The sequence below is a fragment of the Topomyia yanbarensis genome, chromosome 2, assembly GCF_030247195.1.
Source record: "Topomyia yanbarensis strain Yona2022 chromosome 2, ASM3024719v1, whole genome shotgun sequence".
Lineage (NCBI taxonomy): Eukaryota > Metazoa > Arthropoda > Insecta > Diptera > Culicidae > Topomyia > Topomyia yanbarensis.
In genome coordinates, this window is record NC_080671.1 from 13371072 (window position 1) to 13389981 (window position 18910).

At 38.4% G+C, this 18910-nt stretch overlaps 2 protein-coding genes across 6 annotated transcripts in view; one reads left to right on the plus strand and one right to left on the minus strand.

Moving 5' to 3' along the window:
• LOC131682346 (uncharacterized) overlaps positions 1–18910 on the minus strand; it is a 318536-nt gene that overhangs the window by 138808 nt on the left and 160818 nt on the right. The window lies entirely within an intron of this gene.
• On the plus strand, positions 7439–9578 carry LOC131682348 (decorin-like). The gene is made up of 2 exons (XM_058963751.1): positions 7439–7545; positions 7614–9578. Exons 1-2 carry the CDS (start codon positions 7508–7510, stop codon positions 8812–8814), a joined length of 1239 nt encoding a protein of 412 aa, XP_058819734.1. The 5' UTR covers positions 7439–7507; the 3' UTR covers positions 8815–9578.

The window sequence follows — 18910 nt, forward strand, 5'->3', positions numbered from 1 at the left end:
TCATCTTTGACTGACCCAGTTGAAGACGGGTGTAGAATGGAAGTATAAGAATCAAAAAGAAGAGATAAAAGACAATAGATGAGATATTTAATAGATTAGACAGGTACAAGATACTGTTGAAGTTATGATCATCACATGACAAATATTCATTAGCACTTCAAATACTACTAATACTTGAATAGCCAACCACCACACATAGCACATCCTTTCTTAATTATCTATTTGTTATTGGTTAATTGTTGGTTGTGGGGTGGCAACGAGAGGAAAAGTATAGAACAGAAAAAAAGGCTCACATCAGCCCTTCCGGCCTCCTCGATACACCACTTTCGAGGCGTATTGTAATTAACATCTTGAAGCGGGCTTCTCATATAAATCAAATCCTGAGTATTTATAATGATTGATTGATTATTAACGTGAGAATTAATTAACCTCCAGTAGTAGAACTTGATGCAAATAGAAACTAAAAAGAAGGTCCTTATATTTAGAATCTATTGTGGCGTGATGATGTTTACAATATCGGTAATCCCATCAACCTGCGAGAGGGAGAAACCATGTTCATTGCAAAATCTGTACAAAAAACTCGTTCAAAAATCGTCTAAGTCATTTGCCTTCAAAAGGACTTAAAATATTTTCGATAAAACCCCGAAACCGCCACTTTTCCTAAAATCGTCTAAGTTTTTAGCAATCAATGTAGCGAGGTTCTTTTGCACGGTTCTTGGAATTAACGCGCTTTTTTGCACGGTTTTCTGAATTAACACGGTTTTTATACGGATTTCGCAATTAAAGCGGTTTTTTTTCGGAGCTGTTTTTGACACGGTTTTTTACACGGTACGTATCCCCCGTGTAAAAAAACCTTAGAGAATTCTTTTTGTTTAGTAAATTTGAATACAAAACAACTGCACATATTTTCTATCAGACTGCGCAAAAATTAAATGATTTCGTCCAGAACAACGAAAGTTATTCGCATTTAAAACAGCATTTTTGGAACCATACCCCTGTATTTAAACGTTAAGAGATTCAACTCCAAAAAACAATATTAAAAATTAAAAATTGTTGGAAATTAAATGAAGCTATGGTGCTTTCTTGGTAAAACAGTACCGAATATCTAGGATACTTTTGACAATATACGGTATAAAACCCATGAACTATCTAGGATACTTCATGATGATGCAGTAAAATTTAAAAAGCAAATCGACAAACAGTTCTTTTGAGTGGCACTACTTCTGCATTGCATTATGATCCGATACAGCCTGCATCCAGTGTACATACAGTGTAAATAACAGAAACGCCAATGACATAACTATGGTTGAACATTCTGCTAAGCAAAATGCTCGATGATGACTCATATTTGAAGTTAAATAGAGTAAATATCGGAAGGCAACACCGTTATTTATCGTATATGCATGTTGAATGAAAATCAAAATAGAAACATCTTATTTAGCAAGCAATTTGGAGCTGCGAAATAAAGAATTTGCGACACCTTTGAAACCACCGATCACATAATTTCTCCGTTTTTGTTTTGATCCATTATTTTACGAAGAGTAATGAGCAGTTGATACAATACTGAATAAAGGATTCATGTAATGTAGGTGAAGGCGGATCAACAGAAAATTAAACAAAGTATTCTCGAAAACAAAAAACAATCCTTCCACACCACCGCATGATTGAAATCAGCCACTCGCAGCAATGGATAGCTATTTACGTACCTATTTGTACTGCTGTGGTATCGATCGAATGATGATTTATTATTACGATTATCTGGGAATATCTGGTCTGGGCCAGTGTGATGCCGGTCAGTGTGAACCACGATCCGTAAACAGAAATAATCTGACTTCATCAAGAAACAAAGCAATTACTCGGTGTGTCTACCAGTGCTATTTGAAGTAGCGATTCGAATGCGACGAAGAGCAATTATGAGAACAAACCGAAAACACACCAAAAGTAAGTAACAATATATTGAAAGTATTTCAGAATTTTATATTTATATACTTAAACTTCAATCTCAAGTTAAATTCTAAATAAAATACCAAATTATCTAGTTCAACTTTTCATCCATTCAAAATTTTCCCAATGGTACAATGTTTAAGTTCCAATTTACAACACAGCCAACTCTGGGTGTACGAACCCGTCACCAAAACTTGTTTCCGGCAGTAACAACAGCTTGGATTGTTTTTTTTTTCTCCCCCAGAGTTCTTCAGGCGAACCCTACGAATCATTCAGTATCACTCCATCCGTTAAGTAACGATATACGTTGGGATCCGCCGAGAAAGTGGAAAATTTTCCAAAGATGTTAACAAGTGTGCAAGTGATTTGGTAACCACTTTCAGTATTTGGAACTGTTCAGAAGTACAAATATTTGCTTTTACCTTAGGTTTTATTTACTGTGTATGTTGGCGCATGAGACATGTTCCCAGAGCGACACCGAATCTTTCCGAAATCATCGCCCAACAAAGAGGACAGTACGAAGCACGGAACTTAAAGCGATCGACACAATTGTCAAACACTCCAATCACAGAAAACTTTATTTACTCGATTTAAATGTAACATATCTCTCACCAGAACTGCTCGCCGGTGTGACCCACGCCAGGGAACTTGTTTTACGTGCTTCGAATGTGCCAAAAATATATCTTCTACCGAACCTGGAGTTGTTTACGGCTTCCCATAGCAATACCCGAGAAATCATTATTGAAGCCGAAGAACTTCAGCCGCAACTGCTATTCAAACTTCGGATCCTCAACGTATCATCCAATCAACTGTCCGAACTTCCAGCGAATATCAACCGACTATTGGAATTGGAAGTGCTTGACTTGGGAGAAAATATGATTGAAAGCGTGGATTTTGCACATCTTAATGGGCTGACCAAACTGAAGAATGTGTCTCTGGATAGCAACGAAATTCGAATGGTCTCTCTGCGGAACGTCAATCTCCCGAGTTTGACAATTTTAGATATGACAGCCAACGAACTGGAATGGATGCCAAAAGATCTCCATCGCTTACCATCGCTGCAAATATTAAGTCTTCGAAAAAATCAATTGGAATTCGTGGAAATGAGCGACCTAAATGGATTGGTCAATCTAAAATTTTTGGATCTTAGTGATAATAAGATCAGCATCGGAAGCATCTCTCAATTAATTCTGCCACGTCTGGAAATCCTCCTGCTGAAAAATTGTGCCCTGATTGAGCTAGACATGTTCGGTTGGAAAATTCCGAAACTGAAAGCATTGCATCTGCAGCACAACAAGTTGGAATACTTGGGAAACTATCCAGATGGACACTCGTTGAAGGTGACGCCGGAATTGCACGGAACCGGCAACCGGTGGCGTTGTTCCTGGGTACAACGGGTCAAGAATCAAATCACTTTCGTGGGCCAGCGGGACTACGGACCGTGCGGGCGGTACGTGGGGAAAGTTTGCTGTTTCGATATCGACAACAACGGTCATGACGTTAAGGCGGAGCGCCGGTTGCAGACAGTGAAACGGCAGAACGGACAGATTTATGATCTGCTGCGTCAGCAACGGGAGGAGTTTGAGATGATTGCATTGAAGGTGGCGCAGCTGGAGGCGGTGTTGAAGAAAATTGATCGTCGGGGTGAGATGTTAGCAGAATCTCTTAAGCAGATTTTAGAGAGAACAGGTGATCAGTAGTTGTGAAGTTTCAAGGTGTGAATCCTGGTGTTACGATTTATTTAAAGGATTAAAACTCATGGCCTCAATATTTTATAATATATCCATGGAAATAAAATAAGTAAATTTGTAATAATACATCTGGTACAGTATTTTGTGTAATAACCAAAATCATTAAACTTTCATAACTTCCCTGAAGATATGAAAAACTGTATTAGGGGGTGGTAAATTTTTCAGCGCAAAAAAATCTGTTTTTTTGCCAATTTTTTTAGAAAGATGGGTGAAGCGAATTAATCAAAACTTTTGTACATTATACTATATCATTTCAATAACATTCTGTAATTTTTTCATGCAAAAATATCAACAAGCGATTCGGTGGCGAAGCATTTTGTGAAACGTCTCTGGAAAAACAAGATTTGCGTTGTTAACTGCCATTCAAAAACTACTTGGCCGATTTATTTCAAACTTTGCATATACATTCTATGTTAAAAATATCTAACCCCTACGTTGAGTTTTTGAGATAATTTTTCATTTTTATATCCTGTAATATTCTTTTTTCGAGAGTTGTCCTACTGGAGTTGTAGAGCTGAGGTCTCGGATGGGCTCCTCGTCAAAATCATTCACTACAATTGCAGACGAGTCGGGCCATATCACCCCCTAAACCACTGCTTAAGACCTATTGCAACGGGTGATTTTGAATGTGCTATTTATTGAATGGTTCAGATATGTGCGGGCGTAGCGACTTTGCGATCGCGTGTATTATCGCGAAAGGCTCGAGCGTTTTTTTACGTTATCGTGTTCGATCGCGTGGGCATTGGTATATCGCCTGTGCTAGTGTGTACGTAGCTTCTCGGGTACAAATTCGAATTTATATCCGTGTGTTCATTCGCATATTCACGTGTGTTCTTGGATGATCGCGCGCGGACCGTGAATCTGATATTTTATTTTCAGTGCACGGCTCAGATGCCAGAAGAGAGGGAATTCTTCTATATCACTAGATTTCCCGGTTATGTCGCCATGTAACATGTTGTCTAGTGGATATGAGCGTCATTTTGATTGGTCCAGCTATAGGCATGGATCTAAGCTGCTAAGACCATAGAGTAGAAACTTCCGCACGTGATCGATGTATGATCGCGCAAGCACAGGCGTTTGTAGGTTCACTATTGAGACCGCGTTTGTAAATTTATAAGTGCTTTCATTTAGTCACCAGGGTGTTATCCTGTTTGCGAAATCGCGGACGGAGGACGTGGATGATCGCGAAGGACTTGAGTGTTTGCATGTTAACCTCTTTGTCCCTTGTGCCAGCGTGTACGTAACTTCGCGTACATGTATTCGATTTTATACCCGTGTGGCCATTCGGGTATTCGCATGTATTCTTGACTGATCGCACGTAGACCGTGAATCTGATGGTTAATTTTTAGTGTGTAGTACACATGCTAGGAAAAAGTAAGCTTCCCCAAATCACTAGTCCCCAGTCATGTAGCCCTGGAACGTGTTTTTTTAATGAATATGAGCGTCATTTTTCATTGGTTCAACTGAAGGCATGGATCTAGGATGCTAAGACCGAAAGAACAGATTTCCGGACGTGACTCATGCATGATCGCGCGGGCATGAGCGTTTGTAGGTTCCCGCTTGAGACCGCGTTTATAAGTTTATAAGTATTAAAACATCCACCTAATGACCGGAGTGTTTTCATGTTTGCGAGATAGCGGGTTTTGGTATGCATGGTTGATCGCGAAGGTCTCAAGCGTTTGTATGTTAGCATGCTGAATGCTAGAAGGGAGTGAACATCCTGGTATCTTTAAAGTTCCAGGTTACGTCGCCATGGAACGTGTTTTTTAGTGGATATGAGCGTAATTTTTTTTGATTAGTCAAACTTGACCTATGCTACTAGGGCCGAGGATAAACTTTCGGACGTGACCTATTTATAATCGTGCGAACACATATGTTTGTAGGCGCGCATCTCAAACCGCGTTTATAATTTGTGTAAACGTTCACTCAATCAGTGTGTTTTCATGCTTGTGAGATAGCGGGCATAGTTGAGCGTGGACGAAGGTCAAGCGTTTGTATGTTATAGTTTGTCGTATCTGCTAGCGTGTATGTACCTTCACGTGGATAAATTCGATGTTATAACCGTGTGCCATTCGCAAATTCGCGTGTGTTCTTGAATGATCGCGCGGAACGTGAATCTGAGACTTAGTTTTCAGTGTACGTTTCCAATAATAGTAGAGAGTTCTTCCACATCACTAGCGTTCCCAGTCATGTCGCCATGGAACGTGAGGTTTAGTGAATATGAACATCACTTCTTTTATTGATCCAACTGAAGGCATGAGGCTAGCCTGCTTGGACCGAGGTTCATGATCGCACGAGCGGTGAGTTAATGCTTGAGACGCCGTATATAAATTGATAGGTGCTAAAACGTTCACTTAATTACCGTAGTGTTTTAATGTTGGCGAGATCGCGGGCGTAAGTATGTGTATGTGCAATTGCATGTTCCCGTTTGCGACCAGGTTTGTGTTATCGCGAAAGCCACGAGCGTTGGTACGTTTGGAATGGGAGAGATTGTGAGTGCATATAAGATAATATGCAATTGATTGTGTAAGTGCGTATTGGTATGAATCTAATGTAAGATAAAGTAATAGAAGGAAACATAAAATGCCGAATACACAAACAAAAATGCAAATAGATTAGAAGTGTATAAATTGACCGATATTATTTCTGGTATACATGAATAGTGGAAAAGCAAACTAATAGAAGTACAGCAAAAACAGACTAATGAAGTAGAAAAAGGATCAATCAAATTACTTGAACTCGTCTGAATGCCAGTAAATGATTTTTTATTTATTAGAATTTTATCATGCTATGCTGCCCGGTAATGTTTGATTCACGTGCATTGGTAAATTAATCATACCTCAATTTATCCAATCTGACCTACCCGAATGAATCGAATGCAAAAATTGAACACCGGAAGGATTACCCACTATGCTATCATATATGCCAGTTCTGCTTCCATTCCCAGACCCAGCTGTCACAAATACTCAGACGAACACATACACAGATAGACATATGACTAGCACATGACAATTGTACACTAGTACTAAAAACTACAATTATTACAAAACGATAGGCTTCTATGTTTGGTAGTTAGTCAGGTCGACTGATTTGAATTTCAGATGTTATTTTGTTCGGCATGCAGTCATCTGATATAATAAAAGAGGGGTTTGTCTATTTATCCGACCTTTCGGTTCATGTATTTTGCCTATGATTCCCGGAAGAAGGCAAAACACATGAGCCGAAACGTTGGATAAATAGACAAACTCCTGTTTTATTATACCAGATGGCTGCATGCCGAACGAAATAACATCCGATAGGCTTCTTTATCATCGCTAATTCCCTCGATATTCCCGCCAAAAACTCACCACAAATAAAATATTTGGCAAGAGTCCTGTGAGACCATTCCTTGAGTTTTAACTGGATCTGGATTATTTGCATTCTTCCGAATATATGTGTAACTATTCGTACTCACCAAACGAAAATTTCCCGTAATATGGTAAACACACTTAAATTAAATATCAGTACGTTATTATGAAGATCGTGCTCCAATTGGAGACAAGTTCAAACATTATTTAACCCTGTTTAATATACCCGTTTCTAAATAAACGGCCAAACCTTTCTGCACTTGTAGCTTAGTAACACAACACTAAGTTCAACCTACACCATTTACGCTTTTCTTTGCGAATAAATTGTATCATTGGCGTCCTTAATGGCTTCACAAAAGAAACAATTTTCTCTATCACCGTACCTAACAAGCACACAAATAGAATGGCTCTTAATGTTGACTGAAACGATCCAGCAATCAGTCGTAAGAGTTTATTCGAGCCGCAATGTCAACACATCTCGTACGACCTATGCTGCTCGTAACGTAAGAACCGGTGTACTCATCTGACACCAATAGTCAGCATTTATTAACTAAACTAACTTTTCCCCCAGAATTCTGTTCAGCATCGTACCACAGAAACTGCTGGCAAGGAATCTAGTCTGCACCGACAAACCGGAAGCCTTCTGGCAGCATGAACCGGAAACGTGGTGCCTCATCGAGGATGTCGATCTGGAGGAGTCTTCCGACGATATCAACTTCCCGGAACAGCCGAAGATTCATCTGAGAAATTTCAATGTGTCCTATCTATCACCGACACTGCTGTTCAAGATGAAAAGCGTCGAACATTTGACGGTGGAGTCGTGCTCGATGACCAAACTGTTCATGAAACCAACCCTGGCCAGCATGGAGATTAGGAATAGCGACATCTCGGAGGTGATCATCGATAAAGACAGTAACTACGAACTGCTCAATTTCAGCTTGGAAGGAATCTACAGAAAGACGTTTCCAAATAATTTCATTCGGTTAACCCATCTGCAAGAACTTTCCATTAGGCACAACGATCTGGCAAAGTTTAACTTGCGACAGCTGAACGGACTGGTCAATTTGAAGACATTGGATCTGAGTTACGATTTAGTTGAACATTTGATCATACCTGAAGCTCTGAATCTTCCCAATTTGAAAGAACTTTACTTAGCTGAGAACAAACTGCAAAAACTTCCCACCAATTTGCGCCGATTGAAGACCTTGGAAACGTTAAATCTTCATTCCAATCAAATTGCTTTCCTGGAAATTAGTCACTTCAACGGTCTTAACCATCTGAAGAAGTTGGTTCTGAGCGGTAATCGTCTTCAGATAAGCACCATGGAACCGGTCCACCTGCCTCACTTGGAAAAACTGGAACTGATCGGCTGCGGGTTGAAGGAACTGGATATGCTCTACTGGAAGCTGCCAGCGCTGCGATATTTTAACGTATTTGAGAACAGTTTAGTATCGATAATGAACTTCCCGGAAAGTTTCACCAAAGAGCTGGTGTTCGTTCCGGTTGGGAATCGCTGGAGTTGCCAAACGCTGGAAGCCATCAGTAGCAAAGTGTCTATCAAGGTCAAGGAACGGGATCATTACTGCGAACACAAAGTCGCCGATATCTGCTGCAATGGGGGAAACATTGACTTCAATCTGGTTGATACGCTTGACCGGAAAGTGCAATTGTTAAAGTTTCAAAATTCGATCCTGTACGAGAAGCTGGAGGAAACCAACGAAAAACTGGAGAAGGTCATCGGGGTCGTTGATCAGAGGGTTGTGAAAAAGTGATGGATATGACGCACTACGAGCATGGTTCGTTCGGTGAAATCACAATCGATCGGAAACAATGAAGCAAGTTTTACTTTTTAAATCAATTTAAAATTAAAATCACCTCGACGAAGCGAAATTTCAGCTCTATTTTTAAAAACTAGACCCGAGAGCGGGGTAACAGTTCGATCAACCTCATAGCCGGCGTGATCTTCGACACATTATTGAAGTTTCTCCAGCACCACATCCAATCCATCTATATCCATCTACACCGGTGCCTTATATATCAAATCTGCGAACGACATGAGAGTGAAGAAAAGCAGCTTCAGCTAATAATAATCGCCACCCTCACATTATGACCGGGTAAAAAATAAAGCTTCAGGCGGTCACGACCGACTCGGTTCAGTACCAGTATCTAAGCATCTCGTGGTTGGAGTGGCCAATGGGTTGAACGAACGGAAAATCCACTGATCCGGCGGAGAATTTTGTGTGGTTGTTTGTTTTAATGTTAAATAGCTCATAACATCTTCAGAAAATTTCGTCAGTCATGTTAAATGTGGCAACTATCCGAAGAGGCAGTTCCAATCAATTTATAATTTGCCAACAATTTGAGTGGAGGTTAATGCAATAGAAATAAAATTAAAAATATACAAAATACTAGTAAACTTTGGAAGTATATCAGCAGGATCAACTGTGTTCAAAACTATTTTTAAAATCATTTTCTTTTAGTAAAATATAAGATTTTTTGTAAGTAACAGAAAATACAGGAAAGGTGCCCTTCAAAAATATTTTCTATTTGGTGTAATTTGATTTAAAAAAAATTTCACAGGCTTTCGGTATAATCGAGCATAGCTGCAATCAATTAATCGAGAGCATATTAATGAAGGGTGAGCGTTGACAATGAAAGTCGCAGAACAAAAAATATGACAAGACTTCAAATTTTTCAAAATGTATCCAATGACCTTTTTTTTGGTTGACAAACTAAGATTTACAAATTAATCGGTTATTGATTTTAATCGATTATCTTGGTCGATTAATCGAATGAATTAATCAATCTCTCAAAAATTATTCGATTAATGGATAATAGATTTGAGGAATTTCACGAAGATCCGTCCGAAAATCTTTAAAATCGTGACCGACTATCTTAGATTCCAATGAAACTTTACATGTTGCACCGTCATGCAAGACTAAATATTTTCCACAGGTAATAAGATTATTTTGACTCAAGAGCAACTTTTCAAAAGGGCGTAAACGTTTCTACGTGCATGAATTTCAATTTTTTTTTTGCTCGATTTCTGTATTTTATACAGCAAAACTATCTGGGAACGAGTTACAGGGAATGAGTACTTCTGTCTAAAAAAATTATACACCGAAAGAAATGTTGTGTCATTTTTCCAAAAAACAAAAATTTATGATAAAATTGCGAAAAAACCCATTTTTTAAAAATTTTTATATTTTGTTACCAAAAACCTAAAGAGAAAAGAAACATTTTGAATGTGATTGCATGATGGAGAAAAAATCGGTAAAAAAGTTTTCCTAACAATAACTTTTGACATTTTTTTATAATTCTTACTATTTGCAGTCAAAAATACAATTTTCTTTTTGAATATGATTCTAAACGCCATTTTAAATCGAAATGCTCTTAACAAAAATTTTCTAAAATGTAGTAGTTCTTGAGATATTTTAACTTTTGTTTTAACAGCACAATTATTTTGTTTTATCTCGACCTTTTCATAAGTTAGTCGCGTTTCTCCATCAACAATAATAGGTTTTTCAAAAGGCCCGTAAACTTTCGTGCAACTTTTTCTTTGACATCAAGGCGGTATTGTGAAACATTTTAAAGTTACAAAAAATTTGAAATTCATACACGTAGAAACGTTTACGCCCTTTTTAAAAATTTCTCTTGTATCAAAATATTCCAATTGCCAGAGAATATCATGGAGATTCATACAGCGAACACACCTGCAAAGTTTCGTTCGAATCGACGATGGTCATATTTTGCGGTCGGCCGGTTTCTCATGGAATCCCTCATTTGCAAAAATCAGACATCACTAGTGATGGCTCGAGAAGCAAGCACAAAAGTTCTCATTGATAATGCGGAAAACAAACTTTTATTCTTTGGCTTGGAAATCAAACACCTGGTACCGTAAACCGGGGTGATATTGATCACTTTTCGAAGTAATCATTACATATTTTTAGACGCAACACATTTTTTTCAAGTTTAATATTTTTAAACCATGTACTGATGTATGGAGAACAAGATTGGATGGTTTTACCTAAAATTCTCCGCTTCCAGCTATTTTTTTCAAAAATGATTTCAAATTGAAGTCCGTTTTCGTATTCCGGGGTGACTTTGATAATCTACATGTTCACTAGACTGCCCAGGAAAATAATGAATTTTTAAAAACTCAATCGGCCCAACCCTGAGTCGATTCCTAGTCGCACCAGGAGTACTTGCACCATATTTGAAGCAAATCGGACAAGTCTAACTACCGGACCAACGTGCCTGAAGTTTGTATGGGATTTGTCAACAATTTACATGGAGAAAACCCACTAGCTCGCATTTTCGCCGCCATGTGGCACTGTATACATCGTATTATCACTGTAAGTAAAAATAAGAAAGGTAATTTAATTGTCTACAACTTTGTCGAAGACTGCTAGTCAATCCGGCTTTGTTGAAAGAAGTTATTAAACATTAAACGAAGTGATGTCTGAGTGAGTTTTGCATGGGGCCTAGCAGTGCAAGGTTGTGTATCAGCACTCGAGTCCCGCGAACTATACATTTTTGAGAAATAATTGATAGATTTAGCTGAATAGCATGTTTAGAAGAATTGTTGTAAATAATACGAGTTATGTTTTGGTTATAAAATTTTAGTTCCACCTGTGAACGCATAGAGGGCGCCAGCACTAACTTTTCATAGAAAAGAGATAGAGTATCAAGATGTTCGGAAGAAATATTGAAAAATGCCTATTCTATAACTTTGTTGAAGACACCAAATTTCTATCTCTCTCCGTTGAACAGTTAGTGTTGGCGCCCTCTATGCGGTAACATGCGGAACTAAAATTTTCTAATCAAAGCATGACTCGTATTGTTTACTATAATTCTTCTGAACATACCATTGAGCTAAACCCAACGATTATTTCACAAAAATGTTTAGTTCGTGCGAATCGAGTACTGATACACAGCCATGCACTGTTAGGCCCCATGCAAAACTCACTCAGACATCACTTCGTTAAAAGTTTAATAACTTCTTTTAACAAAGCCGGATTGACTAGCACTCTACGGTAAAGTTGTAGACAATTAAATTATCTTCCTTATTTTCACTTACAGTGATAATACGATGCATACAGTGCAGTGCGAACTAGTCGTTTTCTCCATGTAAATTGTTGAAAAATCCCATACAAACTTCAGGCACGTTGGTCCGGTAGCTAGACTTGTCCGATTTGCTTCAAATTTGGTGCAAGTACGCCTGGTGGGACTAGGAATCGACTCAGGGGTGGGCCGATAGGGGTATTTTTTTCTGTCACTCTAATGTTCACCCACATTAAGTTATTGATGTCAATGTTTTTCATTCAAATGTTTGTTTTTTTTTGAATTTCAGTATACTGTAAAATTCGAGTAATTAAAATTCGTATAATTTAAGTCCAACTAGAATAAAAGATTCTGAAAACCTTTAAAATTGCTAAAATTGTTTTATTTCAGTGCTTTATCAATGTACAAAAAGTTTCATTCATTCTAACACGTTGGACTATTGAACAATAAATAATATTGCGAATTTTAGCTTGAAATAATTTGAAATAATTGCCAACTAGTTTCACAAAAAATGTATTTAAAATAAGCAAACTCTTAAAAATAAATTTGACATAACCCACCCTAAAGGAAAATAAAAACCCGCTTGTAATTTATTACTCTTGCTCAAATCTGAGATTTATTTGTTTTACAAAACATAGACACTTTACGAAGCTTCGAAAAAATAAGGTAATGTTAAGTTTCGGTTTTTTGTAGTTTTTGTACCTAAAAACAGAACAATATAATCAAAAAGTAAAACAAATCAGTATTTTATAAGTATAGAGTAAAAATCATTTCAAATTAAAATGATTCGGTAGAATATTCTGGTTTAATAAGCGATCCACGAAAAAAAGTTTCGAGTGATCATAGTCACCCCGGTTTACGGTACGATGAAAAATTTACTCTGTAAAGCAGTGGTTCTCAAACTTTTTCGTATCACGGACTCCTCCGAAATCACCCTGTGTTGTTGCGGACTTTCATGGTTTAGCATTGATTTTTGTATATTTGACACGACTAAATGCATTAGCATAACTGAGCCGTGAAGCTTTTACGTTTTACATTAAGTAACAATAAGGAGATAACACAAAGTTACTGCCGGCAGGAAGGTCTTGTGGATGCAGTTTGTTGTTGTGTCTTGAGAACCTTTTTGTCGGTGAAACATTATCTGTGTTGTCCACCACAACTAGGGAGTCAGCCCATTTGCCTTCTCTCGCGTTATCGTTCACGTCCATGTCTTCATCGGAATAGCTTTAATCAAGTTCGAAATCAGAATTTCTTATTTGTTTCTTGATCTTACGGGTCACTGTTGTTAAGCCATCTGTATTTTTATCGGCACTTATGCTGGTTGTTGGTTTGGAGATTCTAGACCAATCGTAATTGCTTTCCGTAATGTGCCGTTTGGTTACAGAACTGGCATGTAGGAATCTGACCAGGGAAGGAGCACATCGTTATTTACCAACATTATAATAACACGACGCCGTTGGAAATGCGACTGAACAAATTTCTACAAGTTTAATTTGTAACGGTTTTTACTTTTAGTAACAGTTTAACGTCACGTACTGTATGCCAAAGACGGAATTGAAAGTCAGTCGAAATTGTATTTTCCTGTTTTATAGGAACTATTTTTTGTTTGGCTGGTTTATTTCACTGCACAGCCGGAGGCGATGATATAAGACTGTGAAGATCGATTTCGTTCGCTATCAATATATCACTTTCAGTTTGTTGCGAAGAAGCTTGCAATGTCAATATCCACCGGAAGAGATATTAATTTTCGCGGATCCCCAGAAACCTTTCTGCGGCTCCCTAGGAGTCCGCGGACCCAAGGTTGAGAATCGCTGCTATAAAGGATAAGAGCACAACACCTGACTTAGTAAAGTTGGATTTGTTGTTTCGAATCCATACCGTCAGTAACTAGTGCCAACATGGGGCCAATTGCTTTACACGTTTACGCAAGTTGAATGACTGTTTGAATTTATTGTCTAACTGGTGCCAGGTTAGTACTAGTAACTGACGAGGGGACATCGCAGCATCAAATTGGTCATTATTTCATTTTTCCTTTTAGCGAGTAAATTTTGCCCATGCGTCCTTTTTCAAATACTTCTGAGCCATAATGCTTGCAATAGAAAGTCAAGTTAGAACAGGGAACGATATAGTTTGGTAGCAAAACATTACCGCTATTATAAGGTACTCTCCCGTATTTGGTGTACCGTGTCTGTTGGCTGGATACCTTGTCAGTAGCTGTCAAAGCGGGGAGGAAACCACATATAAATTTCAGGAATTTAATTTGCGGACTTATCATCTGTTTGTGGATTTTGAGGCAGCGTACGATTTGTTTTAGCATTGAAAATGCTCTACTCGACTATATGGGGCTGTCGCTAGGTGTAATACTAAAATTTGAAATCCAATCCGCCTCACCAAAATGTGGTATAATTTTAAAGGACTGTAGCGCTGTTAATAATGGATGGATTTGCGCCATTTAATCACACATCGATTCAGAAAAGTTCAACTTTGTTGTTTGCAGCTTTATTTTGGTATTTCAACTATCTACTATTAAAAAATTCGTATTATTGTGAAAATATGAGATAACAGATTAAGTTTTCGCTTACGTTTTGTTTATTGTTTAAGAATTTTCATAATTCTAACACCAATCGACTCACACAATTGCCAATAAAAAATTGCCATCAAATTTATTTGTTTGGTTAAATAGTACACTACTGAAAAATCCTTTAATCTGTAAAATATGTGCATTTTGAACCTTGAATAAGGAAGACACGTGGACAACCGTACCGACCGACCGTTTCAATTTGATTGGGTTTGATAGATCATTAGGGATGGCCTGGCTAAGAGGATTAATGTTACTCCTTGGGTCCTAAGTTCCAGAGATAGGACGGAGGTATCATGACTAAAGTTGTTTGCATTTATGAATTAAAATAAATATGTGAATGAATAGATGCAGATAACTTTCTTCCATACGAGCACAGGTTGTCAGTGGGAGATTGTAGACACACGCACAAAGTTGTTAACAATAAAATTTTCCATCAGATTCTCACTAGTCGAATTTCTAAATCGCCATCTAGGGGTCGAAATGTGAACTAGTTCCATTTTAATGCCTACATTTTCGCGTAAAAAATGTCAAAAAATAATTTCTTCTGAAATATATATCCAATGCGACCCACTTCATCGTTTTTCTTTCTAGGACAAGACACTCTTCAATTTCAAATAACGCTCTCTAAGAATAAAGGTTAGATTGCCACTGGCCAATTCTGTCAATATGCAGATGAAGTTAAAAGAAAACCATCGAAGGTATTTCTAGTCCTCAAACATCTTTCGCCCGTATAATTGCCATCATATTAGAAAATAAGAGTTAAAACACGACATACTGAAAGTAAGAATCGCTGTGTACATCGGCTATAGGGGCCCCTTAATTAAATAGTGTCCAGGGATCCCGAGGGGTCTTAAGACGGTCCAGAACGCGTATAATAAAGAGGAGCAGCCACAGAAATTAACCTGAATAGTGGTCGCAGTGGCATAGTATCACCTAACAAGAAAAGGACAAAAATATGAAAGTTTTTTCGTTAGTACATAAAAGTAAATAGAGTATGTAAAAATAAGAATTTCTGGTTGAGCAAAACATTCAAATCCCGTTCAGAAGTCGACTACGTTCACAGTGATCGTGTATATTGCTATTTCCTAAAATAGTGCATACAATTAAGTAATTGAAGTGAATTTTCAACTGGTTAACGAAATTTACTTTCTGCGTTACTAAAATACTTCGACAAATATATGATAGTTTGATAAAATTCACCATAGCTTACATTCATCTCGGAACAACAAACAGACCCAGCATGAAACCATTTTAACGCTCCAGTTAAAACGATCCATGCTGTGGCGCGTATGTAAACACAATTTTTTTTCGCTTCCTTGCCTCAATCTGTTTCTTCGCTCAAGGGAAAAAAAGGAACACAATGATCTCATTATAAGGGTTGATGGCTGTATTAAACCAACGCTGCCTTGGCCACCATCAGCGACCTCATCACTCGTAGTGTGATGCAGCGGGCAGCCTCATCAGTAGTATGATCGTTATGAGCAGTAGGTATACAATACGCCCGTTCGGATTGAGTTTTAATATGTATGTTTGTACTTGATTCGACACACACACACTGGGTCAAGCTCATTATTTGTATCGACGAAACTGGGCGTAACAGTCCAAATGTTAGGAATTTAAAATTGCAGCTATCTAATGCTGGATGAACACATGAATATGGAAACCCCTCAGACCAGTCGAATGAAGCGTCCGGATGTCGGTCTGATATACGATACAAAATCATGTGAGTACTAACTCTCTAGCTATCTGGCTTGCACTGCGTAGATACGGCCACAGCACATTTGATACTGGCGTTGTTACACAGCGCATTAGTGGCAAGATCTAGCTCAGATTACATTGTGAATGAGTTTCTTATATTATCTCTACGTTCAGGGGAAGCTAGAGGTGCGTTCATCATTTCATCTAAATTCAATATCATATTTACCGACAGTCTGGGAGATGTTTCGGCTCCGTTGCCCGAATAAAAATATTTAACCACAACGCAATACAGAGTGGGTGGATAAGACAAAATAAAGTTTCAATTCAAATGTGTGCTTAGTCACGGAGAACTGATGACACTAGGCGGGCTTATAAACTGGCTTTAACCATGTTTGTCCTACGTTCAATTGACTTTCTTTTTCACGTAGGACTGATTTTCGATTATATATTCCATTTATTTCCAGATTGAAAGAAAACAAATCAAAATATTTTTTTTTACTGAACAATATTCCATCTTCCTTCACATCGGTTTAGAAGGTGATATTCAAATCAGCAAAGAATTCGCATCATGTTTCGCAGCAAACCTTAAATAAAAATCATTCTACGTTGTACGCAATGATCAACCATTACCTCATCATGTCAGTATCAAACAACAATCGATCTTGGTAGAAACGTTTCTTCAACGCCCACTCAAGCAACGGCCAAACTGTCAACAACGTTCTCGTTAGTTTTTCTGACTTCTTGAAACCAATCGATCCAAGTGAACAGATGGATGTCATCATGCGAAATGGGGGAACTTCTTATTTCTGGTTCACCGATGTCAGCAAGAAATTGACACCGCAGTTTTATTTTTACTTCCCCCCAAAACGCTAACGGTGCTCCCAGATCTCGAACAAAGCGAAATCATATGCTAATTGGACGCTTTAACGGAAATTATCCATTTCCATCATCGCTCAGTTGGATAAGTGCAATACGAAAAAAGGCTTACATGTGGAAAAGTGTTCGATCACTTACTTAGCCGACTCGGATAGTTGGCAAAATGGGAAAAGGCAGCCGATTGTGCAAGGCGCCGTTTAGGAAAACATCACTTTTCACTTATGCAAATCGAGCAACCACCACTCACCTACCCGTGTTGTAGACCCGTGATTCCGATGGAAAAAGTTCATTTGTTTTTAAGATGACTGTTGGGCGGGCGTCAGTCAGCAGTGCACTGACAACTCGGTCAACTCGAAGCTACTACTTGCAACGGCCTCGAACCGAGAGACGTGGGATGCTGACCAGGCGACGAAGCCTTCTGTTCATAGTTTTCGGTTGGGTAAGCAGCTGCGGTCCGCATCTTCGACTAGGAAGGTGGTCGTCTCATTTTTTTAGAAGTGTTTCAAATATAGAGCTTGTCATCAGCAGGAGATGGTTTGATTGTTAAAAAACACCTGTCTTATGTGTATAGATTTCAGAAAGCGTACAAAACAGGTACCAAATATACACCGCCACATTCGTTGTCCGCTATCAGGTGCCGCAAATGACTCTCAATTTGTTAAATTGATTTTGCATACTCAGTTGGCGATAATGGTGTTAGCCCGTAATTTATTTACGGCATTGTAACGAACTTTAAAATAAATGCAGATAAGCTTGAAGAATAAATAACCACAACAAAATCAAATCCAACCAATCCTTTCCTTCTTGTTTAGAAAAAGAAGTGAAATTGATTCGAGTCACTCTGGAGAAAAAAAATACCAGAAAAGCGCGACGGAATTTCGCAAAATCCTTTGCTGCTGGTGGGCGTCCAACCAGTGAAACATGTCGGCAACTTTGTGCTTCTATATCTCGCGCCAGTGCTGTCGAGAAGATAAAATTTGCATATGACATTCGTCTAGTGCGCTTACGTCACAATCCGAACGCGTCAACTTCGACAGAACAGGTGTCGACAGTGTTCTGAGGGATGTTTTGATTGGCATAAACTCGTTAGGGCATGGAACTAACACCTACCAACGAGTCGAGTGTATCAATGAATATTTAGTCACTCGATTCTGATCTATCACTGTCAGTTTTATTAATAAGCCTGGTTGGTCTGGTCTAGCATCATCGAGTATCATCATAGTTTCTTTTCACTGAATAATTAAATGGATTCGAGTTTACCAATTGATAATAAGACAAAAAGCGAGGTGTCTTGACTTTTTCAAAGATTTGTTGTTGACCGTTATTGAATATAGGGAATCTGATAGACATAAATCTAACCCTCTGTCAGTTGCATCACTACCTACATTTAGGCGACCGCCTGATGCTCTACGACTATTTCGCCAGAATTTCATACGATGTGCACTTAGCACTCGGAGAGTTAAGATCAGGTTCTCGTCCTAGCTGCCTATCTTTTTATTGTCAGCGAAAACTATGCCACTATTCAGGTTTATAGCGTCTCCTGTCTGCTTTGCTTCAAACAAATTGCTCGAATCTAGTGCCGTTTGAAACGACTTATTTGTTTACTGACATGTGTCGTCCCCGTTAAGTGCTACATTATTAATAAAGCT

What these genes read in the sequence shown, in the direction of transcription:
- LOC131682348 (XM_058963751.1), top strand. Translation starts at nt 7,508, where the DNA reads ATGTCAACACATCTCGTACGACCTATGCTGCTCGTAAC. An exon ending in CGACCTATGCTGCTCGTAAC is followed by an intron (nt 7,546 to 7,613) that starts GTAAGAACCGGT and finishes CTTTTCCCCCAG; the next exon opens with AATTCTGTTCAGCATCGTAC.